This window comes from Dama dama, chromosome 27 (assembly GCF_033118175.1).
Source record: "Dama dama isolate Ldn47 chromosome 27, ASM3311817v1, whole genome shotgun sequence".
NCBI classification, from domain to species: Eukaryota; Metazoa; Chordata; class Mammalia; order Artiodactyla; family Cervidae; genus Dama; species Dama dama.
Genome location: NC_083707.1, coordinates 12174626 through 12200712, shown reverse-complemented (window position 1 = coordinate 12200712; position 26087 = coordinate 12174626). Strand labels below are relative to the sequence as shown.

The 26087-nt window shown below is 35.2% G+C and overlaps 1 protein-coding gene across 6 annotated transcripts in view; it reads right to left on the bottom strand.

Moving 5' to 3' along the window:
• Positions 1 to 26087, bottom strand: part of CDH19 (cadherin 19) — a 71329-nt gene that overhangs the window by 3548 nt on the left and 41694 nt on the right. For all 6 annotated transcript variants that reach the window (XM_061130809.1, XM_061130807.1, XM_061130810.1 and 3 more), the window contains 4 exons: positions 22533 to 22654; positions 9021 to 9142; positions 3626 to 3740; positions 1178 to 1429 (listed from right to left, as the gene is read on the bottom strand). In XM_061130809.1, coding sequence (XP_060986792.1) covers positions 1178 to 1429; positions 3626 to 3740; positions 9021 to 9142; positions 22533 to 22654 — 611 coding nt within the window. The remainder of the gene's footprint in view (positions 1 to 1177; positions 1430 to 3625; positions 3741 to 9020; positions 9143 to 22532; positions 22655 to 26087) is intronic.

Below are 26087 nucleotides of genomic sequence, written 5' to 3'. Positions count from 1 at the left end.
CTCATCTGTAAAATGAGCAGAACTTATTTCCTTGTGAAAACAGCAGAAACAACAATAACAAACAGATGAAAACAAATGGAGCTCTTTTACTGAGACTTCTTTTGTGTTTAACACTTTAAGTAAGACTCTCTCACATTTTTAGAATGAAAGCTATGTTTATTTTTAACTACAAAGCTAGCTTAAACATAATTATCCATCACAAACAAGTGATTTTTTTTTTTTTTTAAGCAGAAAACTTTCTGTTAGTTCCTCGTGATATATGCTGGAAAGCTGGAAACCCTGGGAGAGATGTGACTGACAGAATTATGTATGTCCTGATCAGTTGGGATTTCTTTTGTTTTTGTTTTTTTTTTTTTTGAGTAGAGTTGATTTACAACATTGTGTTAGTTTTCAGCGTACAGCAAAGCGAATCAGTTATGTGTGTACACATATTTACTCTTTCTTAGACTTTTTCCCGTATAGGCCAGTGCAGAGTATTGACGAGTGCCCTGGGCTCTAGAGCAGATCCTTGTTACTTCTCATTTACATTTTTTTCATCCTAACATTTACTCTCCCAATGCTCCTAGGCTTCAGTGTGCTGTCCTAAAGGATTGGATGGAGGTGTGTTATGGTTATGGAACCTCAGCACTTCATTTACTAGCTACCTGACCCTTTGTAAATCACGTCACTGTTTGACTTTCACTTTCTTCATCTGTCCAATACAGGCGATAACAGTTGCTACATCTTGAGGTTATCTTGAGGAGTACACTGCACAATTTCTGCAAATCACTTAAGACAGTCTCCTGGAGTATAATAAGCACTCAACCGAAGTTTGCCTTTATTATTACTAATTTTTATATTACTATATGTTGCAGTGTGTGTGTCAAAATCACTCCTAAAAGGATGTGCACGTGTGTACTCACATACTCATCAAATTCAAGGATCATTGATTTTGAACTTGAAGTGCATATTCACTCTATTTTTCATTTACTCCACTTGATTTAAGAATTGTTAACACATTCAGAAGGTCAATTCAGATCAATTGATCAATAAAAGATCAATTCAGAAGGACAATTGAACACATACACAAACATACACACACACACAGTCGACATTATATCATTATAATGGAATTAACTCTTTTCTATATGTATCATGCTGTCAATAAATGAATATATGCTCAGTTCACATGACTTACCAAATATTATCATAATGCATATCAGAATAGCAGTTATGACTTCTGCCCTGAATCCCATGGAAAGCATAAAATCCTTATGACTGCAGGTGTGTGTGCCATCAGCATCACCACAGTCACACACGTGTATGGTAAGGGTGTTTGTACTTGTAAGTGATGGGATTCCATTGTCAGCAATTAGGATGGATACGTAGAAAACAGGCTCTTCTTGAAGACTAAAACCAGTTCTATTGGTCAAAATCACCGCTGTGTTATCTAAAACAAAAATCCATGGGCATAATTTTTTTCAATAATGCAAAAGAAATTCATAGCCACTAAGTGTAGAAGAGGCAGAAATGTAGAGATTAAATAAGCTCAAATAAGAAAGAGTACATTTCTGATGAAAAAGAAAATTAAAAGATCAATTAAAAAAGTCATTTCTGATTTTGACATTGCCTAAATCCCAATTACAAAATTAGATGAATTATATGAATCAGTTCTAAAATGTTTTGTTTTCTTCATTTTTTTGTAAAGATAGGAAACATACATATGGAACACAGAAAAGAAATAACTTTTTATTTAGCCATTGACAGTATACGGGGGTACTAGCATTAAATGTATAAAGACACATCAGTTTCATTTGAATTAAATACTCATGACTCATTTTTCTAACAGAAACTCATTACTTTCACAAATAATATAAATACATGAGATTTTCAAAGTCATCTCTGTCACAGTAAGTGATCTCAAATAATGTATTTATTAATAAGACAAAAGAATTAATTTTACTTGGAGTTAAAGTTTCTTTTAGAACATTTCATTTCACCTTGACATTATTAACCTATTTTCTACTTATATTTCAGAGAATCATTAAACCTTAATAGTACTGATTAATTCACCCGGCTAGAACACTCAAATAGTTAACAAAAATAAATTATACATACAAAATTAAATTAATATTTAATTTTTTTCCCTTGAATCCCCAAATATGCTAAATGGTCTTCTCCAAAGCAGTTTATTGTGTATCAGTTTATGATACACAATATGTTTCCCCCCAGACACTTTGTTTTTTGTGTATTGGCATTCCTTGAAAGATATTCTGTAGCAATCAAACAAATTCTAGAAGATACAAACAAATAAGAGGAGATAGATAAATGGAAGTCTTTGAAATAGATAAATGAAAATAAATGGAAGTCTTTTGAAATGTATGCCTACTTATCACTTTTCCCAAGTCTCCTTTAAAAACAAATTCTCCATCATGCTATTGAAGTCTACAAACCATCTGTGATTTTATTCAGCAGACAGATCAAACAGGTGAGAAAGTTTATACTTTTTGGAATGTATTTTCTTAAATTACTTATAACCACAAATACTAAACCAATATTAAATTTTTCTCTTTATGTGTCAATATATTTATTTTGTCCCACTAATTTATTTTATATTAATATAAACAAATCTAAGCAAATATAAACAAATTCTTACTTTGCTGTTCATTTTTTTTCACTAGGGAATTTGACAAAGGCAAAGGGGAAAGAATGTGTCTGCATTTGTCCTTCCGTAAAAGATCTCCCCTTGATGGGAGCTTAAACTCAGGTATAAGGAAGAACAGCTGCACGTGTTTGGTTATAGATGCCTGAATAATTAATCTTACAGTGCTGCATATCTTTGTGATATGAAGCAAAATTAGAATAGAAATGTATATGAAGACAAAAAATATTTTATTGAAGCAAAAGAGAACAATGCAGCTTTGTACAAAGTTAATCTACTTCTATATGGAAGGAAAAGGAACTCTGTCTCTCCATACAAAATCCTTTAGAACATTTTGTTCTTAGGCTGATACAACCATTTTGTTTTGAAGGGAAAAGAACAGCCTTTTCATATATTTATAGCTTCTAATTAATGATTCCAAATATCTTTGAATCAATCAAGTGACTATGAAAAGTGAAAGTGTTGGTTGCTCAGTTGTGCCTGATTCTTTGGGACCCCAAGGACTGTAGTCCTCCAGGCTCCTCTGCCCATGGAATTCTTCAGACAAGAATATTACAGTGAGTTGCCATTCCCTTTTTCAGGGGATCTTCCCAACCCAGGATTGAACTCCAGTCACCCTCATTGCAGACAGATTCTTTACTGTCTTAGCCAACAGGGAAGTATATGTCATTTTCTTCTCCAGATATGAAGACATGAGAGGAACTGCAATTAGATTTTCAAGGTCATTCAGACTTTACAAGGGCTTATAGCCAATAATTACTTGAAAAAGTGCTTCCAGTTTAAAGAAATCCAGTAGGAAATGAGGCTAGTATTCCCAGAACATTACTTTGGGTTTTGTTTCCCATTTCCATTCCCACTCCTTGAATAATTTCTCAACACTATCATATTGCAGGAACAGTATAAAAAGTAATGCTATGAATTTTCTTAAAATTAAACAAGATCTCAAAGAATGAATAGAAAGCTATTATAAGTGAATGGCATTACCTTGGTTATCTATGATTGTAAAACTCGAGTTATTTTCTTCCACAGATAGATTGAAATAAAAATGGTGATGTTCTATGGATTCATCTCTATCCACTGCACTGATGGTCTGAATCACCTAGGAAAAAAAAATAGGGATAAGTTTTGATCATTCTCTTTATAACATTCTGATTATTATTTAAAATTATTATTAGCTTTTATTAAAATTGCTTTACCAAAATCTTTATGGATATTCCAAAGGATATCTCAAAATTTGTGGAAAATATGAAAATATTTTCTGAGGTTAAAAACATGTTTACTTGCTCCTTTCAAAAGAATGTCTTGATATTACATAGAAAGTAAATTCTTGGTAATGGATGAGATGATTTCCATAAGCTAAGTTTGTCAGAAAACATCCTCCAATCCTTCCTGCCTGGATTTCTCCTTTTTGTCCTTTTCTCCTTCTCTCTTTTTTATCTGAATACTAACCATTACGATTTGATGAAGTTAAATAGTTCCTGCATATATTGGAGACATAACTGTAATAAACTTTATTGTCTTACTTGAGTATTTGTTAAAGTAGTGAGTTTATAAGTTGATTTTAGGAATAGTGTATTTAAAGCTTAGGGGCGATGTACATGATTTCCTTTCACCCACAAGACTATAGCAAAAGTGTTCCATGTCAAGTAAATTCCTCTCTCTATCTCAGATCATAAAAAGTGAGATAATGCAACTATGAACAAATCAGCTCACAATTAGTCCTTTGCCTTCAAGACATGAAAGTGTCAGTCAAGTAGTTAATTATTGTCAAAAAAGAGATGTGCTGTCAAGATCAAATAGTGAGACTGTGATTAATTCTGGAAATTAAAGTAAATTGACTATAGAAGTTATTGTTTTGAATTTTCTAGAATTAAATTGCTTTTAACAATGTGTCAAACAAAAATATCCTTAGTTACAGGATGACAGATATGATTTATAATCTTATATTTCAAAGGATATCTCTCCACATGCATGAAGAATCTTGTGAAACTAATGCAGTTTGTACATTATTTCTCTACATTGATTTATCTTTTCCCTTACAACACATTTCTAATTAAATCACAATCATGGAGTGTTAATGAAATAATCTAATAAAAGAAAACATTTTTATTCAATCCATGACAACAATAATAAATGTGCATTGTATCAGAATAATGCTTTTACTTTGAGTTATGACAAGATTTTGTGTAGCCAGGATGAAGGATATGGGCTTGGAAGTCTAATATTCTGAATTCTGTCTTTCCCACTTAATGTTCTAAGTTTAAAAACTGGAGAAACGTTTATTTATTTATTGGCCACACTGCATGGCAAGTGGGATCTTGGTTCCCGGGATGGTGGCACTAACAGAATCCACCTGCCATTGCAGAAGATGTAAGAAATACGGGTTTGATCCCTGAGTTGGGAAGATCCCCTGGAGGAGGGCCTGGCAACCCACTCCAGTATTCTTGCCTGGAGAATCCCACGGACAGAGGAGCCTGGCGGGCTAAAGTCCATAGGATTGAAAAGAGTCGGACATGACTGAGGCAACTTAACATGCATGTAAACCATGAATCAAATCCATGCCCTCTGCAATGGAAGCCCAAATTCTTAACCACTGGAGCACCAACTGGTTCACTTTGCTGTGTATTTGAAACTAACACAACACTGTAAATCAACTATATTCCAATATATATTTTTTAATAAGGAGATACCAATTTTTAGAATTCATTTTTAGGATTTTTATCTACTTTTAGGATAGATACACATTTAGCACTCAAAAAGGTGACTGAACATCTGTTCTAAAGGTCAAAGTGCTAATCAAATAATAGAGCTACAAGAAAATTGAGTCTGTAGTCTGTTTTCTTTCTTAGTTTAGAATGTTTTTAGGAAAAAAATATTGAGAAGCTCATGGTATCCTAACATTTTGATAGTAGACAGAGGCAGAACTACTGTTTCAAAAAAGTTTTCACAAAATTTTATTAGATGTATTTAAATTACATTAAATGTAATGTTTTGTAAATGTAATGTAACTTGTATAAATATACATTTATTCTGTTAAAAATGATATATTCTTAGATTTTATCTCAATATATATTTTCTCATTTTCCTTTGATAAATTATTTTGTAAACATTCTTTATAAAAGTTCATATAAAATGATCACATACAAATTTAAAATTATGAAAGTATGTAACGAATATCCCAAATGTATCCATTTAACAAACGTTTCACTGGCATTTGGAACATGCCAAGTCATCTCAGGTCTGGGTGTCCCATGGTGGCTGGGGCCAAGAGTGTCTCCGTCACCACTGTTTACATTCCAGCAGAACAGAGGTAGACATTTTCTCTAATTATTTGGACTTACAGCATTAAATATAAGAGAAAGAACTGGCATAAAGATCTAGAAGTCATTTGCATATGAATGGTAATTGACACATTTTGTGTATAACAGAAAGTGAAAAAAATAAAAAGTTTGGGACAGGAGAGAGAAAGGAAGATGAAGAGAAAACTGGGATTGCACTGTGGGATCACAGAAACTTAGGCAGGAGAAAATTTTTACATGGAGAGAATGTAAATGTCTTTACTTTAGACAGTGTATTGGTATGAAGGAATCTAAAAATTACTGCTATTCTACTTCTGGAAAAGATATTTGGTATCAGTCAAGATAATGGGAATCATTAATTTGAAAAATGATGACTATTTACACCAAACAGAAAAGGCAAATTGCCCCAATGTCAGCTCATTTATTATATCCATACTTTGCAAACCCCTGAAAAGTTTTACTCTTCCTCTCCTCCCCATCCTGGCCATTTGCACATAAGGAACAGAAATAAAACTTCTGCTTAGCCACATAGGTCATTAGGGGAATGTCTGATTTCCTTCAGAATAGAATGCACTGTTCTGGCATTTTGGTTTCCTACAGTGATTGTATTATCTACCCAAAGCAGATAGATACAGGAGACCTTTTAACACACCATTTTGTCCAGCTGTCTGAGGCTGTGGGAAATGAGACAAGAGTGATTTTCCTAGTACGAGAAAAAACATAAAATATTTCCCTATATTTTTATTACATGTGAAAATCATCATATTCTGTCAAACAAACATTAAAATGAATTTTACCTTTCTCTTCTACATTTTAAAAACTTTGTGGCAAAAGCACTTAACGTGAGATCCACCCTCTTAAACACATTTTTAACCAGAGGGACAATGTCACAGGCTTATTCACCCAGCTAAATGGAAACATTATGCCTGTTGAAGAGCAACCTCCTCTTCTTTTTTTTTTTTAATGCTTTCAGAAAAATTAAAATTCTATCATATTTATTTGTCAGCACTTTACTCACTTTACTAGATAATCTTATGTTCTCAAACATATTTTCTTCTTTTTGGAAGTCTGCTTTGTATGGATTATACGTATTGTGGTATGGACCTACGCTTCGGAACACTATGAACTGACAGTACAGGAAGCAGAGGTTTTATTTTATTACTTTAAAATATACTACCAAAAAAGATAAATAAAATATACTCCACATGTGTTTCAGTATTAAGGGAGATTTTGACTATTAGACTGAGTACCAGTTATATCATTTCATTCTTACTTTCAAATATTTTCTCCCACTCTGTAGCTTGTCTTTTTTATTCTTTTAACAGAGATTTTCACAGGCTTAATTTTGATTACATCAAATTAATACATGTTTTCTCTTATGGATTGGTATTTTGGTGCTATATTTAAGAACTCTTTGTCTAGCTATAAGATAATTCTTTCTCCTCTGCTTGTCTCTAGTTTTATGTTTATATTTAAATCTATGATACATTTAAAATAATCTTTGTATAAAGTATGAGGCTTAGATGGAATTTTCCATTTCCTCCCTGTTTCTTTCCTATTCATTTGTTACAGCAAAATTTGTTGAAAAGACTGGAGAATTTTAATATATTTATGTATCATCTTCCCAACACTGTTTACATCATTCAGATATTCAAATTATTAGGACACACAAATATCATATTACAAAATAGGGATTTAATTTTACAATTTACCTGATTTTTCTTTTTCTTGACATGCATACTCAAAGGTATCATTTCGTTGTCTTTCAAAAAATAATTTTGAAATAAAATAATCTGATAATTTAAAATGTATTAACTTACTTTAAGTAAGAAAAATGAAATTTATTGAATTATTGCTTCTGAGATATTTTATAAAAACAACATAATATATTTCAAACCAACCAGAATAAATCAAAATGTACATAAAAAAGCCTCCAATAAAAACAAAACCAATACCAGTAATACATTTATATTGGTTTTTGTAACTTTCAATTTTTGTTTTATAGTTTTGTAAGTACTTTTTTTTTTTTTTTTTTTTTTGATGCTTTCAAATTGTGGTGTTAGAGAAGACTCTTGAGAGTTCTTTGGACAGTCAGGAGATCAAACTAGTCAATCCTAAAGGAAATCAACCCTGAATTTTCATTGGAAGAACTGATGCTGAAACTGAGTCTCCAATATTTTGGCCACCTAATGTGAAGAACTGATTCATTGGAAAAGAACCTAAGGCTAGGAAAGATTGAGGGCAAGAGGAGAAGGGGGAAACAGGATGAAATGGTTGCATGGCATCACTGACTCAGTGGACATGAGTTTGAGCAAACTCAGGGAGATAGTGAAGGACAGGGAAGCCTGGCGTGCTACAGTTCATGGGGTTGCAGAGAGTCTGACACGACTTAAACAACAGCAATATTTAATTCACTATTTTAAAAAGTAGTTTTTTTTTTTTTTATGTTTTATGACATTTAATAGGATACCTAAAAAAATGTAAAGTTATTGTGTATTGGAACTGAGATACTTAAAGGAGAATCTAACTTAAACTCTACATTTTACAAATGTAAAAAGGTAAGCCCCATATGAGAAAATGTGTGAAAAAATTGTGAAGTAATGATAATGTATTTCAAAATGAGTATGCTTTCCTAAGTCTTTATATATTTAATAATTCATTTCAAATTGAATTTCATCTGTTGATGTCTGATGTATTTTACATATCATTTTGTCTTTATTTGCATGATGGCTGAAATAATAAAAATTAATTAATATTATATACTCTACAGAATCACAAAAAATCATTTCTATATTGACAAAGTACAAATGATTTACTATTAAATTCTAAGGGTTAGCAGATTTTTCAAATGTGAGGAATTTGGAAGTAGAAAATTTGAAGTTTACATATTTTTTGAAAGAAAGAAATTTAAATTATATGTAACTTACATATTAAACTTATATTAAAGCCTATAATTAATATAGCTAAATAAAGGTTATTTTTATTAATATAATTTCAAAGATGGAAGAATACATAGAAAATGCTATTCTCTATAACACAAAGTACTGTTTAGATATAGGCAATTTATGACAGATTCTTACCTGACCAGAGACTGCATTTTCACAAACGTAAGTCTCATAGTATTCAGAAAATTCAGGAGCATGATCATTGATATTGAGAACTTGTACATAGACAGGGACTGAAGAAATCTGTGCTATATTGTCTGCAAATTGAGTAAACAGAATGAAAATAAAGAATAATGCTGTTGTTAGGGGTAACATGGTCATGAAAATTGCATTAGAGGCTATGTGGTATATTTTTATTTCACATGAATAAAAGCTGAGGACAGGATCATTATATATTTCATTTATAACACTATGGCCTACAAAAAATGTTCTCAGAACATTCAGCTCAATCAGTGTTTTTTGAGTGCCTTGTACCTGCCATGGACTGCAGGAAGCTGATGAGGAAAAGCAGTCAAAGTAAAGAAGACAGTCAGGTATGTGAACATTTTTTTTTTTCAATCCAGGAACAGTCAAACATATTTGTATTCTCCCTGGCCTCTACTAACTAAATACCAGTAGCATTGTCCACTCTAGTTGTGATGATCTAAACTGTCTTCAGACGCGGCCTGAGGGTACTAGGAGGCAAAACTAGAAGGTCACAGCTGTGACCTGTTGAAAGAAAATGCTAGTCACTCAGTCGTGTCTGACTTTTTCTGACCCCGTGAACTGTAGCCCGCCAGGGTCCTCTGTCCATGGGATTCTCCAGGCAAGAGAAGTGGGTTGCCATGCCCTTCTCCAGGGGATCTTCCTGACCGAGGGATGGAACGCGGGTCTCCTGCATTGCAGGCAGATTTTTTATCAACTGAGTCATCAGGGAATGGTATTGCATATTATTATTTTAAATCTTTCTTTCTTCATTTAAAAAGCCACTTGAAGATACATACATTGAAGAGTGGGGAGAAGGAGTTTCCTTTGTTTGTCTCAGTGTCTTTATAATCTTGCTTGCTCTTTTTTTTAATCAAAAAACATTATGTTTGCAATTGTAATGTGTAAAGGCAAAGAACAATTAAAAAAAGAGAGAATTAGTTCTGCTGAAAATTAAAGTCTTTCCTTCCTTCCCCTTCTTAGAGTATTTACTTTAGAAAAGCTTGTAAATTATTTTTCTATCTCTTTGAAATGTATGTTAACTTTTTAAAACTGAGATAAATCTCTTGCCAACTTTACAACCCAAGCTTGTCTTTTTTCAGGGCTGGGAGCCAATTCTTTGGAATGTAATTAATCATCAAGGAAGATATTAATAGCATATTCTCTCCCATTTTCTGTGGGAGGGTAAGCACCTAGCTTCAGCAAAGACCTTGACCAAGATACAAAACTATTTTTTGTCATAAATGTATAACACGTTTAGTTTCCATATGGATAAAGCCAATTAGCAAACATAAACGGTCACTCCAACTACTTAGTGGACTTAGGATAAACTGTGTGACACATGGTGGTGTTAAGTGCTCCTACTTTAAGAACTTAATTGTTTAGGCTTCCTGGTGGCTCAGTGGTGAAGAATCTGCCCTGGGTCTGGAAGATCACCTGGAGAAGGGAATGGCTACCCACTCCATTATTTTGAGACATGCCTGCAGTGGATCCTATTTGATTGGCTATGTAAAAGGCTGAGGTTTCTTTCTGACTCAGCAATTTCTTTCCAACTATGATACATTTCCACCTCATGCGAAGAGTTGACTCATTGGAAAAGACCCTGATGCTGGGAGGGATGGGGGCAGGAGGAGAAGGGGATGACAGAGGATGAGATGGCTAGATGGCATCACCGACTGGATGGACATGAGTTTGAGTAAACTCCAGGAGTTGGTGAAGGACAGGGAGGCCTGGCCTGCTGCGTGCAATTCATGGGGTCGCAAAGAGTCAGATATGACTGAATGACTGAACTGAACTGATGATACATTTCAAATTCTGGCTTGATGCTTTTTAATTATAAAACTGTTTGCATCTGTTTCACCTTGTGAAGAGATTTTCCAGGTTGGGATGAGATTTTTTATGTAATTATTTTAACCAATACATAACCAATTAGTTAAAATTAAAACTTGCAATTTTTATTGCATATAAAAGAAACTCATGGGTTTTAGGAAATACATAAACCACTAAGAATTATTATTTGGTGACTCTTCTCTATTGTATTATGTTCAGGATCAAATAGATTAAAAACATTAAAATATGAAAAGATATTTCTAGAAATTTCAAGATGAAATTATTCAAAACTTAAGATTCACACTTTATGGTTTGTACATCACTGTAGAACAACTTTCTGCCTAAATAAAATGGGAAAAAGTATATCAGTTATAAATAAAGAAAATTAGTTTAAAAAATTCACTTAAAGTCTTTGTCTTTTTTTTTTTCCTGAAAAAGTTGCTTAAAATTAAGTTCAGGAATCAGAGAAGATAGTGGAGGAGTAAGAGGGGAGATTGCTAGCCTTCCCCCAAATACATCAAAAATTCAAGATACAGAACAAGTTCTACAAAGCAACTTCTAGGCGATTGCAGACGATCCCAGGCCTCAAAAGAGGTAGGAGAGAGGAGGGAGACATAAAAAGAGAAAAGAGGAAGAAATTCTCGGCAGGAGCTTGTGCCCCAAGGGAGGGAGGGAGCCCTGAAACAGGAGTTCCCGTGCACTGGGAATCTCCCTCACAGGCGGGCCCAAAGGGGAGCTGCGAAGTCTTGGAAAATCAGGCAAAGCAGGGACTTGGAGGGCAGTAAACAGAGAGAGCTGTACTTCTCAGCCCATTAACAGCTCTTGGACTGTGACCCCAAACTGGCTCGGGGAACCTAGAGTGGTGCTGCAGACAAACCCAATGGGCGCACACAACCCTTGCAGCAGAGAGGGCGGGCCCAGGTAGCCGGCGGACAAACACAGCCGGGGCAAAGGGCGGGACTGGGGTGCAGACAGAGGGGAGGCTTGCAAACCCGGGCAGCGCACACAACCCTTCGCAGAGCCGGAAGAACAAATACCCCCGCCCCCCGCGACAAAGAGTGTAGGCGTGAGGGGAAAGAAGTGCACGTAAAGCCCGCGATGCAGAGAACGGGCACGGGGAGCCGAAACAAGTCCGCACTAGACCCATGCAAGCACCTACCTAGCAAGTTTCGGCCAGCAGCGCAGGGCGGGAAAGGGGAACAGAAGCACCGGCAAGGATCCAAGGGGCAGCAGGGGGCTGGCGGCACTGCAGTTATGTTGAGAGGGCCACTTTGAAGCAGCTTCGGAAATAGACGCGCCTAACACCTTGAAAGCTACAACAGCTGTCCAAAGGCATACTGCACCCATAGACGCTCCAAAACCTACTACTGGACACTGGCCTTCAGAGAGACCAGATCCAGCCCCATCAACCAGAACACAGGCACAAGCTCCGCCAACCAGGAAAACATCACAGGAGCTAACCCAACACCATCCACACAGGCGAACTCCACAACCAAGAGCGACGACCTTGAAAACCCTTTATTTATTCTTTTTTTTTTTTTTCCTGTTTCATTTTTTTTTTTTTTCATTTTCTTTGTTACTTTCTTTTTCTCTTACTAATCACACTGTTTATTCCCCCAACATATCTCCACCTTCACACTAGCATTTACTGGCGCTGTGAAGTTTTCCTCTTTGAATTTCTTCTTTAAAAAAAAATCATTTTAAGATTCTTTCTTTTTATAAATCACACTGCTTATTCCCCAACATGTTTCCACCATCATGCTAGTGCTTTGTGTTGCTGTGGAGTTTTCCTTGTTTAAAAAAAAAAAATTTTTTTTAAGATTTTTTTTTCTCTTTTTTTTTTTTTTTAGTAAATCACACGGTTTATAGCCTTTTGGGGTGCTGTGGAGTTTTCTTCTTTGTGTTCCTTGTCAAAAAAAAAAAAAAAAAAAAGGCAAGAAAAACATTCATTTTAGGGTTTTGTTTTTTTTTTTTCTTTTTTCTCCTCACGTTTTTTCCTTTCTTGATGAGTTGGGTTTTTTGTTTGTTTTTTGTTTTTTTGTTTTTTGTTTTGGATATACTCAATGCTTTTCCTACTGTTTTTTACCAGCTGTAGCTATTTCTGAATATATATAAATCTTTTCTACACATGTCTATTAATATTTGCTCTATTTTTCTTCTCTTTTTTAATTTTTTAAATCCTCTTCTCCACCCTTTCCTTTTCTTTTCCCTCCCTCCTCTTTCTTTTTTCTCTCTTCTTGATTCTCCATCTTTCCCTTCACTCTTTCTTCTCTCACCAAGTAGCTTAAACTGATGAGCTCTCTATGCTCTGTTTCCAAGTTGGCCCTCTGCTCATGTTCCGATTTCCAGATTGAGCTTTAATTAGCTCTTCTTTCAATTGGTTGATGTCACCTGTGGTTTCCCTTGCTCACCAAGTCAATCTCCTGTCCTCTTTTCTTTAGAATGCTTTGGTTATAACTGTATGTGTGGAAGTGTGTGTCTTTATGTCCATTTCTGTAGTTACATACGTGACCTTCTCCCACTAGAACACAGGCACAAGTCACCCCCAATAAGAAATCAACACAAACCACTCAACCAACATTTCCCTCCGAGGGCAAAAATCAAAAGGAAGAAGTTCAGTTTAGTTCAGTAATGTCTGACTCTTTGCGACCGCATGAACCACAGCACACCAGGCCTCCCTGTCCATCACTAACTCCCAGAGTCCACCCAAACCCATGTCCCTCGAGTTGGTGATGCCATCCAACCATCTCATCCTCTGCCGTCCCCTTCTCCACCTGCCCTCAATCTTTCCCAGCATCAGGGACTTTTCCAGTGAGTGAGCTCTTCACATCAGGTGGCCAAAGTATTGGAGTTGCAGCTTCAACATCAGTCCTTCCAATGAACACCCAGGACTGATCTCCTTCAGGATAGACTGGTTGTATCTCCTTGCAGTCCAAGGGACTCTTCAAGAGTCTTCTCCAACACCACAGTTCAAAAGCATCAATTCTTAGGCATTCAGCTTTCTTTATAGTCCAACTCTCACATCCATACATGACCACTGGAAAAACCATAGCCTTGACTAGACGGACCTTTGTTGGCAAAGTAATGTCTCTGCTTTTTAATATGCTATCTAGGTTGGTCATAACTTTCCTTCCAAGGAGTAAGTGTCTTTTAATTTCATGGCTGCAATCACCATCTGCAGTGATTTTGGAGCCCCCCAAAATAAAGCCTGAAACTGTTACCACTGTTTCCCCATCTATTTCCCATTATGTGATGGGACCAGATGCCATGATCTTAGTTTTCTGAGGATGAACTTTAAGCCAACTTTTTCATTCTCCTCTTTCACTTTCATCAAGTGGCTCTTTAGTTCTTCTTCACTTTTCTGCCATAAGGGTGGTGTCTTCTGCATATCTGAGGTTATTGGTATTTCTCCCGGCAATCTTGATTCCAGCTTCTGATTCCTCCAGCCCAGCATTTCTCATGATGTACTCTGCATATAAGTTAAATGAGCAGGGTGGCAATGTACAGCCTTGACGTACTCCTTTTCCTATTTGGAACCAGTCTGTTGTTCCATGTCCAGTTCTAACTATTGCTTCCTGACCTACATACAGGTTACTCAAGAGGCAGGTCAGGTGGTCTGGTATGCCCATCTCTTTCAGAATTTTCCACAGTTTATTGTGATCCATACAGTCAAAGGCTTTGGCATAGTCAATAAAGCAGAAATAGATGTTTTTCTGGAACTCTCTTGCTTTTTTGATGATCCATCAGATGTTGGCAATTTGATCTCTGGTTCCTCTGCCTTTTCTAAAACCAGCTTGAAGTAATATAACCCAAAAGCCTGGGAAAAGGAGGCCTCAAGAGGAGCAAGTTAGAAAAAAAAAATGGTGAAAATAGAGAGAAATACAACACAAATGAAAGAGAAAGGTAGAAACTCAGAAGACCAAATAAACAATGTAATCTCCCTGAAAGGGAATTCAGAATAATGATAGTTAAAGATGCTCCTAAAACTTGAAAATAGAATGGAGAAAATGCAAGAAGCACTTAGCCCAGTTAATACAATCACCAAGAACATAGAAGAATTAAAGAATAAGCAAACAGAGATGAATAACACAATTACTGAAATTAAAAATACACTAGAAGGAACCAATAGCAGAATAGCTTAGAGGAATAGAGATGTGAGCCGGAGGATAGAATGGTGGAAATAACCACTGAAGAGCAGAATAAAGGGAAAGGAATAAAAAAAAAAAAATGAGAAAAGCCTCAGAAACCTTTGGGACAATATTAAATGCACCAATATTCGAGTTATAGGAGTCTCAGAGGAACAAGAAAAAAAGAGGTACTGAGAAAATTTATAAAGAATTTATAGTTGAAAACTTCCCCAACATGGGAAAGGAAATAGTCAACAAGTCCAAGAAGTGCAGAGAGTCCCCTACAGTTTAAATCCAAGGAGAAACTCATTGAGACACATTTTAATCAAGCTAGCAGAGATTATGCACAAAGAAAGAATATTAAAAGCAGCAAGGGAAAAGCAACAAGTAACATACAAGGGAAAACCCATAAAATTAACTGTGGATCTTTCTGCAGAAACTCTACAGGCCAGAAGGGAATGGCAGGATATACTTACAGTACTGAAAGAGAAAAACCTACAACCATGATTACTATACCCAGCAAAGATCTCATTCAAAATTGGCCCAGAAATCAAAAGCTTTCAGACAAGCAGAAATTAAGAGAATTCAGCACCACCAAACCAGCTTTGCAACAAACACTAAAGGGACTTACATAGCCTGTAAACACAAGAGAAAGGAAAGACCTACAAAAACAAACCCAAAACAATCAAGAAAATGCCAACAGGAACATATGTATCAATAATTACATTAAATGTAAATGGATGAAATGCACCAACCAAAAGATAGAGACTGACTGAATGGATACAAAAACAAGACCCATATATATGCTGCCTACAGGAGACCCACTTCAGACCTAGAGACACATACAGACACATACACAAAGTAAAAGGATGAAAGGATGAATAAAGATATTCCATGTGAACGGAAACCGAAAGAAAGCTGGAGTGGCAATCCTTATTTCAGACAAAATAGACTTTAAAATAAAGAATATTGTAATAGACAAAGAAGGACACTACATAATGACCAAGGGATCAATCCAAGAAGACACAACAAATGTAAATGTCCATGCACTCAACGTAAGAACACCTCAATACATAAGGCAAACACTAACAGACATAAGAAGAGAAATCAAGAGCAACACAATAATAGTGGGGGACTTTAATACCCCACTTTCATCAATGGATAGATCATCAAAAGAAAGAATCAATAAGGAAACACAAACCTTAAATGAAACATTAGACCAAATGGACCTAAATGATATCTTCAGGACTTTCCACCCAAATGCAGAAGAATACACTTCTTCTCAAGTGCACATGGAACATTCTCCAGCATAGACCACATCTTTGGCCACAAATCAAGCCTCAGTAAATTTAAGAAAATTGAAATCGTATCAAGTATATTCTCTGACCACAACACTATGAGATTAGATATAAACTACAGGGGAAAAAAAAAAAAAAAAAACAGCAAAAAACACAAACTCATGGAGATTAAAAAATGCATAACTAAATAGCAAAGAAGTTACTGAAGAAATAAAAAAAAGAAATCAAAGGATTCCTAGAAACAAATGACAATGAAATTATGATGACCCAAAACCTATGGGACTCAGCAAAGCAGTTCTAAAAGGGAAATTTGTAGTGGTACAATCATACCTCAAGAAGCAAGAAAAACATCAAATAGACAGCCTAATTCTACATCTAAAACAGCTGGAAAAAGAAGAACAGAAAACCCCCAAAGTCAGCAGAGGGAAGGAAAGCATAAAAATCAGAGCAGAAACAAATGAAAAAGAAATGAAGGAAACAGTATTAAAGATTAATAAAACTAAAAGCTGGTTCTTTGAGAAGATTAATAAAATTGACAAAACACTAGCCGGACTCATCACGACAAAAAAGGGAGAAAAATCAAATCGATAAAATTAGAAATGAAAAAGGAGAGATTACAACAGGTAACACAGAAATATAAAGGATCATAAGAGAATATTATGAGTAACTATATACTAACAAAATGGACAACCTAGAGGAAATGACAGATACTTAGAAAAAATGAGCATCCCAAGATTGAACCAGGAAGAAATAGAAATTATGAGCAACCCAATTACAAACAGTGAACTTGAAGCAATGATCAAAAATCTCTCCTAAAACAAAAGCCCAGGGCCAGATCACTTCACAGGGGAAATCTATCAAACATTCAGAGAAAAGCTACTGCCTATTTTTCTGAAACTCTTCCAAAATTGCAGAGGAAGGAACACTTCCAAACTCATTCTATGAGGCCACAATCACCCTGATACCAAAACCAGGAAAAGACAATATAAAAAAAAAAGAAAACTATAGGCCAATATCACTGATGAATATAGATGCAAAAGTCCTCAACACAATTCTAGCAAACAGAATCCAACAACACATTAAAAAGCTCATGCACCATTTTCAAGTCAGGTTTATTCCAGGGATGCAAGGATTCTTCAATATATGCAAATCAATCAACATGATACACCATAACAACAAATTGAAAGATAAAAACCATATGATCATCTCAATAGATCCAGAAAAGCCTTTGCAAAATCCATCATTGATTTATGGTAAAAACACTTCAAAAAATAGGCATAGAAGGAACCTCCCTCAACATAGTAAAGGCCATGTATGAAAAGCCCACAGCAAACATTATTCTCCATGGTGAAAACTAAAAATTTTCCTTCTAAGATCAGGAACAAGACAAGGGTGTCCACTCTCACCACTATTATTCAACATAGTTTTGGAAGTCCTAGCTACAGCAGTTAGAGAAGAAAAAGAAATAAAAGGAATCCAGATTGGAAAAGAAGAAGTAAAGCTCTCACTGTTTGCAGATGACAAGATACTAAACACAGAAAGCCCAAAAGAAAGTATCTGAAAATTACTAGAGCTAGTCAGTGAATTCAGCAAAGTCATGGGATATAAGGTCAATACACAGAAATCACTTGCACTCCTATATACTAACAATGAAAAATCATAAACAGCAATTAAGGAATCAATACTATTCACCATTGCAACAAAAGGAATAAGATATCTAGGAATAAACCTATTTAAGGAAACAAAAGACCTGTATATGGAAAACTCTAAGACACTGGTGAAAGAAATAAACAGATAGAGAGATATTGCTTGTTCCTGGGTGGGAAGAATCAATATTGTGAAAATGCCTATACTACCAAATGCAATCTAGAGATTCAGTGCAATCCCTATCAAATTACCAATGGCTTTTATCACAGAACTAGAACAAAATATTTCAAAATTCATATGGAAACACAAAAGACTCCAAATAGCCAAAGCAGTCTTAAGAAAGAAGAATGGAGCTGGAGGAATCAACATTCCTGACTTCAGACTATACTGCAAAGGTGCAGTCATCAAGACCGTATGGTACTGGCACAGATACAGAAATATAGACCAATGGAACAAGATAGAGAACCCAGAGATAAACCCACACATCTATGGGTAACTTATTTTTGACAAAGGATGCAAGAATATACAATGGGTCAAAGACAGCCTCTTCAATAAGTGGTGCTGAGATAACTGGACAGCTATGTGACAAAAGAATGAAATTATATCACTACCTAATGCCATACACAAATATAAACTCAAAAATGAATTAAAGACCTAAATGTAAGACCAGAAAATATGAAACTCTTAGAGGAGAACATAAGCAGAGCACTCAATGACATAAATCAAAGTAAGATCTTCTATGATCCACCTCCTAGAGTAATGTAAATAAAAACAAAAATAAACAAGTGGGACCTAATTAAATTCAAAAGCTTTTGCACAACAAAGGAAACTACAAACAAGGTGAAAAGACAACCCACAGAATGGGAAAAAATAATAGCAAAAGAAACAACCAATAAAGAACTAATTTCCACAATATACAAGAAGCTTATACAACTCAGCACCAAAAAGCAAACAACCCAATCAAAAAGTGGGAAAGGGATCTGAAGAGACATTTATCAAGAGAAGACATACAGATGGCTAACAAGCACATGAAAAGATGATCAACATCACTCATTATCAGAGAAAAGCAATCAAAACTGCAAGGAAATACCACCTCACACCGGTCAGAATGGCTGTCATCAAAAAGTCTACAAAGAATAAATGCTGGAGAGGGTGTAGAGAAAAGGGAACAATCTTGCATTGCTGGTGGGAATGTAAACTGATACAGTCACTACGGAAGGCGATATGGAGATTCCTTAAAAAGCTAGGAATAAAACCACCATATGACCCAGCAGTCCCGCTCCTAGGCATATGCCCTGCGGAAACCAAACCTGAAAAACACACATGTACCCCAGTGTTACTGCTGCTCTATTTACAATAGCTAGCACATGGAAGCAGCCTAGATGTCCATCAACAGATGAATGGGTAAAGAGGGCGTGGTACATATACACAATCGAATGCTACTCAGCCTTAAAAAGGAACACATTTGAATCTGTTTTAATGAGGTGGATGAAACGAGAGCCTATTATACAGCGTGAAGTAAGTCAGAAAGAGAAATATAAACATCATACTGACACATATATATGGAATCTGAAGAGATGGCACTGATGAATTTATTTTCAGGGTGGCAATGGAGAAACAGACATAGAGAACAGACCTATGGACAAGGTGGGAGGAGAGGAGGGAGGAGGGGGGACATATGGAGAGAGTAACACAGAAATTTACAATACCATATGTAAAACAGATAGCCAAGGGGAATTTGCTATAAGACTCAGCGAACTCAAACAGGGGCTCTGCGACAGGCTGAAGGGTGGATTGGGAAGGGAGATGGGAGGGAGGTTTGGGAGGGAGGGAACATGGGTATACCTATGGCTGATTCTTGTTGATGTATGACAGAAACCACAAAATTCTGTAAGGCAAATATGCTTCAATTTAAAATTTAAAAAATTTAAAAATAAAAATAAATTAAGTTCAAATTAAACCTTTGACATGACTATACAAACCATACACATATCTCTGCAGCTTCATTTTAAAGTAGTTAGTTGTTTTATTCTGTTAGGTAGTTAGAATAGGGAAAATGAGTCCCGAATGGCAGTGGCTAAAAGACAAAAAAGGGGAAAAGCCCATGAAAATAGAACAAAGGAAGGTCCCAGGACCAGAGTGAGAACCCCAGGTAAAACAAACAGCCCTCCTGGCTAGCACAGTAAAAAAAGAGGAGCCAAAATTGAGCCGGGGGCTTCTCTTCTCTTTGCGTCTTTTGGGTTGACCCACCCTTACTCCTCGATTGAGGATGTATTTTCCTTTGCTTGCCAAAATATACTGAGCTGTAACAATGGTCTGTCCATTGCTTCAAATTTCTGCTGTTGGTGAGACACAGCTGAGGAAATTACAAACTCCCGACAGTTCACTTAGCTGGCATGTTGATGAATAGCTTGGTGCTTAATTTGGGAAACTTTCCGGGAAAAAGACTAAGCACACAGTGAACTTCATTTGCCAGGAAAACACATGTTAATTTGGAACATGTCTTTCCTATAATCAGCACAACTGATATGTCACAACCTTCCAGATAACGCATGCAACAAGTGCTTTATGTGACAATTTTATATGAAGCTCTGTTTTCCACTATTTGAGTGTTTTGTTTATATCAATATGTCTTAAGTGACTTAAATGGGTCAAAAATTATTTTTGATGTCAATATTACCATAAAAAATTGGCACTTACAATTATTTTCTCCAAAATTCTTCTAAAGTGAGTTTAATAATGTGCATTAAAAATGAATCAAGATATAGAGGGAAAAAATGCATGAAAATTGGATGCTTGGTGTTACATAAGTTCTTGCTAAGCAAGTTCCCTTAAAATGAAACAGACATTTTACAAAATATATATTCAAAGATGAGTTTAAAATAATTTTTTTACTCTAAGAAAATGAATTTTATAGCACAAGAAGCAGATCAGCAATAACTATGTAATTTCTAAACTTGATAACATTTCTAATCACTTATTTCTGGAACAGTGATTAACTTCTCAGTAATAAATTTCATGTAATATAAATATATTGTTTATTTTCAGTTTGTTTTCTCAGGAATTTTTTCCTTAACCATATTTTTAGTCTTCTTTTATTTATAAATTTTGTTTTATCCTTTTTTTTACAATATTTCTGTCTTAGAATACACATAATCAATTTTAAAGACACTGCTTTTTAATAACATAAATTGTGGCACTTCTAATTTAATAGAAGTTAATGAAATATTCTTGCTTAAGTTCTTATATATAAAATAAGATTACAGTGGATAATCATTTACATAAATTTAATTAAAACATGTTTTAAATTTTTTACATAAAATTACATAAATTATTTACATAAATTTCATTAAAACATTAACAGTTGAAAACTACTTCATTGAGAAACACATTTTTCAAAGATGTTCACTCATCCTTTGAATTGATTTGAATTCTTTTTTTAGTAGTTTTGTAAACAGTGATATATTTTTTTCTCCAAAATATCCAGTGAATAAATGTTTCTTGCTTTTAGGCTAAACATTCTTGTGATTTCTGACACCAAAAGCTTTGGTATTTCTTCTGTGCAGCAGACATTTATTCCCTTGCAACATTTGCTCCCATCCATTTAGCGTTTAGTTAAACAGAAAACTCAAGACTCAGAACCAATCTTCCTGGGTGCCAAAGAGCCACTCAGTGTATAACAAAATACGCAAGAGACGCTTTCCATTCCAGCATCTCATCAGCAAGCTTCTCAGTAAAGTGAGGAGTAAGATATGTGTTTAAAGACTTTCAAAGAGCAAGCCAAGAAGGTAAACATGATTATTAAAATTCTATATAAAATCAGTTTGGAAAGGATGAATTCTGATACATTTCAAATTCACAAACTGAATCCTTTACTGTATTATACAAAATCCACTGACTACAATAGTGATGATTTTGATAGTCTTTTCCACTGTGTTCTCTCTATTCTTTTGAGCTTGATTAATTTAATAACTGATTAATTAAAATTTTGAAGACATTAACTGGTAAACTGGATAATTTTATCTATGTTTTGAAACCTGAAAATGGAAAAATACCTAGTCACTACTGATTATTGAAGATGTGACCATTAGCACAGCTGACATCATGAATTTTATTTGAACACATTTCGCTGGGCAATATTTTACATGTCCAATTTGAAAAATAACTTGCAAAATTTATATTCAATGTTTAAAAAAATTGATTTAAAATGTATTGTAAGAGCCTATAATTAATTAAAGATTTTAGAATTTCAAGTGACTTGGGTTTATTTCTTATGTTTTTCTGAATTTTCTATGATTCATTTCTTGTATTAAACATTATGTATTGCCATAATAAAATAGAGATATTTTGTGGTAAGTATATAAATAAGCTGTGGTAAGAATGAACAAGCTGTTAACTTTTAAATAATAAATTATATACACTTGCATGAATTGATATATAAAATAATGTTTAATTCTAATTTCAGCAAAATTTTAACCTACCTTTTGTCCCTATGTTTAGAGATTGTTGAATGTGTTAAAAAATACAGTGAACCAATATATGGTTTTCAAATGAATACTTACATTTTTCCGTGGCTGTAACACTTAGGTTGTACCAAGCACTAGTCTCTCGATCAAGTCGGTTAGTTGTAAAGATTGTGCCATTGTCATCAACACTGAACTCCTCACTTCTGGCAATAGAATATCTGCACACACAGACACAAATAATTTCTTAAAAGTATTATTTTCTCTGTACAACATACTTTAAAGACTACACATTGTTCTTTTTAAGCAAAAGGATATCAAATCTACATTCTAGAGAGCTAGTATAATGCTGAAAAATTTCAAAAAAGTAATTTCTACATTTGTATTCAACTCAATGGAGACAGAGGAGAAAAACCTGAAAAAACTCTAATTTTCAAATGATGTCTGCCAAATCTGGACACACCACTCACTCTCATTCCCAAGAGAGAATTTTAACAAGTAAATGACTTGGTTAAAAAGAAATGGCAAAATGTCTTTTGCAAAATGAAGAGAAGTACAAATAAATGCAGGTAAAGATTAAAGCTTGTAATACATTTTTCCCCTCTTTGAGACAATGTAACACAAATCCTCACTGTAGGCTGCTGAGTCTCCTTCTTGTACCATATAGTTGCTTTCTAAATCTGTGCATCACATTATAATTACTTGATTTTTGACATATGAGAAATGTTCTTTTTTTTTTTTTCTGTTTAAAGGGAATAACTTGATAGTGTTTTCACTAGGTCATGTACGATTCTTGTGACTCCCATGGACTGTAGCCCACCAGGATCCTCTGTCCATGGGATTTTCCAGGTAAGAATACTGAAGTGGGTTGCCATTCCCTTCTCCAGGGGATCTTCCCAACCCAGGAATCGAACCCTGGTCTCCTTCAGGAAGGTGGTCTCCTGCATTGCAGGCAGATTCTTTACCAAATGAGACACCAGGGAAGCCCTAATAAAAATAAAGTATATGTTATATGTGTATACATATCCTAAAAGAGAGCAAGTAAAGATAGTAGGTATATTAGGTCATTATTGGAAAGAAGTCAGATAATAAAATTCTCTCATGCAAAAGCCTGGGAAATTATCTCAAATTCCACAATGAAAGAAGTCTTTGAAATACTCAGCATGTCTTATCTGCTTGCAAATGATTAATAATAAAAATTAAAGAAGAGTAATAACTAGAGTTCAATGATGGCTTCTAACTGCATATATATTGCTGAAGACTTTGATGAGACATCAGTGAGGTTTGCCATGTTCTGTGGCAGTAGATGAGAACATTTTAATCTTGAATTGACAGGTCCCTAAAAATATCACACTGATTTGTAGGTTGGTGTTCAGGGGGAAATTAAAATAGAAACTACAGAGAATTAAGCTTTAAGGAAATTCAGTTTTAACTCTGCTCATTGTTAAATCTTTATAAGCAATTTGCTTACATATCTACAAGTGGTCACATTTCCTACTTAGATTTTTTTTTGCAAAATGAAACAGTTGTTGTTCAGTTGCTCAGTTGTGTCTGACTTTTTGTGACCCCATGGACTGCAGCATGCCAGGCTTCCCTGTCCTTCACCATTTCCCAGAGCTTGCTCACACTCAGGTCCACTAAATCGGTGATGCCATCCAACCATCTTATCCTCTGTCGTCCCCTTCTCCTGACTTCAATCTTTCCCAGCTTCAGGGTCTTTTCTAATGAGTCGGCTCTTTGTATCAGGTGACCAACATATTGGAGCTTCAGTTTCAGCATCAGTCCTTCCAATGAATATTCAGGGTTGATTTCCTTTAGGATGGACTGGTTTGATCCCCTTGCAGTCCAAGGGACTCTCAACAGTCTTCTCCAACACCACAAAGTCAGACATGACTGAGTGACTTTCACTTCACTTCACCATTTAAGAAATAAGTGTGTAATATATATTAGAAAGAGCATGGACTAAAAAGCCTAAAATGTAAAGTTTAGATGTTTAGATTAATCTTTGGTTTGCTTTGCAATTCCTTTTTAAAGACTCTTCATTCCGCTAAAAGTGCTGAGTGAATAGAATGTGGTTATTCAGTGTTTTCTCACTGCTAAGGGCTCCTGACAGAAAGATATAAACAAATGATTTCTCCATGCATATAAGGATGCCTTTACAGTCTGTTCTTAATCTTCATAGACCTCTACAAAAGTACTAGTCCCATCTCCCAGAAGAAGAACAGACACATAAAAGCCAAGCCCATAACAAAGGCTAAATCTTCCCAAGTAGGTTCAACTCCACCAGATCTTTCAAGGATGCTTTTAAGTATGCTTTTATGCACAAGTAATAGAGGATTTAGTTTTTTTAAAAAACTTTTAACTTTGTATTGGGGTATAGCCAATTAACAAAGAATGTTGTGATAATTTCAGGTGAAGAGGGAAACGATTCGGCCATATATATGCCTGTACCCTCGCTCCCCCAAGCCCCCTCCCATACAGGCTGTCACATAACATTGAGCAGGGTTCCCTGTGCTATGGGGCTTCCGTGGTCGCTCTGTCAGTAAAGAATCTGCCTCCAGTGCAGGAGACCTGGGTTCAATCCCTGGGTTGGGAAGATTCCATGGGGAAGGAAATGGCAACCTACTCCAGTATTCTTGCCTGGAGAATCCCATGGACAGTGGTGCTATACACCAGCTCCTTGTTGGTTATCCACTTTAAATATAGCAGTGTGTACATGTGCATCCCAAACTCCCTAACTATCCCTTTCCTCCAGCTTTCCCCCTGGGAACTACAAGTCTGTTCCCTAAGTCCCTGAATCACCTAAGTGATTCAGGTGAAAGATGTTTAAAGGCAGCTTCATCCGCTGGTGAAAGAAATCCTTGTCATTCTTGAACGAAACACAAACCTGCTTCCAGCTTATGAGCTAGACTGTTTCCCACAAGCCTGACTACTCAGATTATTTATCTTTTGCTGTGAATGCAGGCAGTTTTTCTCTTTCAAGGAATTGGTCTGAATTCATAGACATAGAGTTGTTCTCAGTATCTCCTTATAATACTGTTTAATGTCTATAGGTTCAATAACTGCATTCCCTCCTTCATTTCTGATAATGGTAACTTTTGTCTCTTCTCTTTTTCCCCTTGGTAGTCTGGTTAGAAGGATAATTTCTACTGGTGTTTTGGAAGAACCAGCTATCATTCCATTGTATATCTCTATTTTCAATTTCACTGCTTCTACTCTAAAAAGTTTTTAGTTTTCTTTCTTTTTTTTTGCTTAAATTTAACTTGCTCTTCTTTTTAGGACAGAAAAGATTTTGCTGCCATTCCCATATTTATAAAAATTACAAGATTTGACTCTAGGTTTAGTTAGAAAGGAAATTTTAACAACGTCCAAGGAATGAATCATCCACAGTAGTGGCAAAAGTATTCATTCCTTCTGTCTGTCATCTAAACAATGCAGTAATATAGAGAATGGGGATAAGATGAAAAATTTCGGGAAGATTTCTTGTGCAGTTTCTTATAACTTTATGATGGAGTTTTTATTATAGATCATTTCAAGGTCCTAACTCCCAGCACACTAAAATCCTTAAAACAACTATTAATACATGTTTTCCTCCACCACCTTCCCTTATTCATCTATTTTCCATATTTATAGTCCAGATAATTACACAGGCTT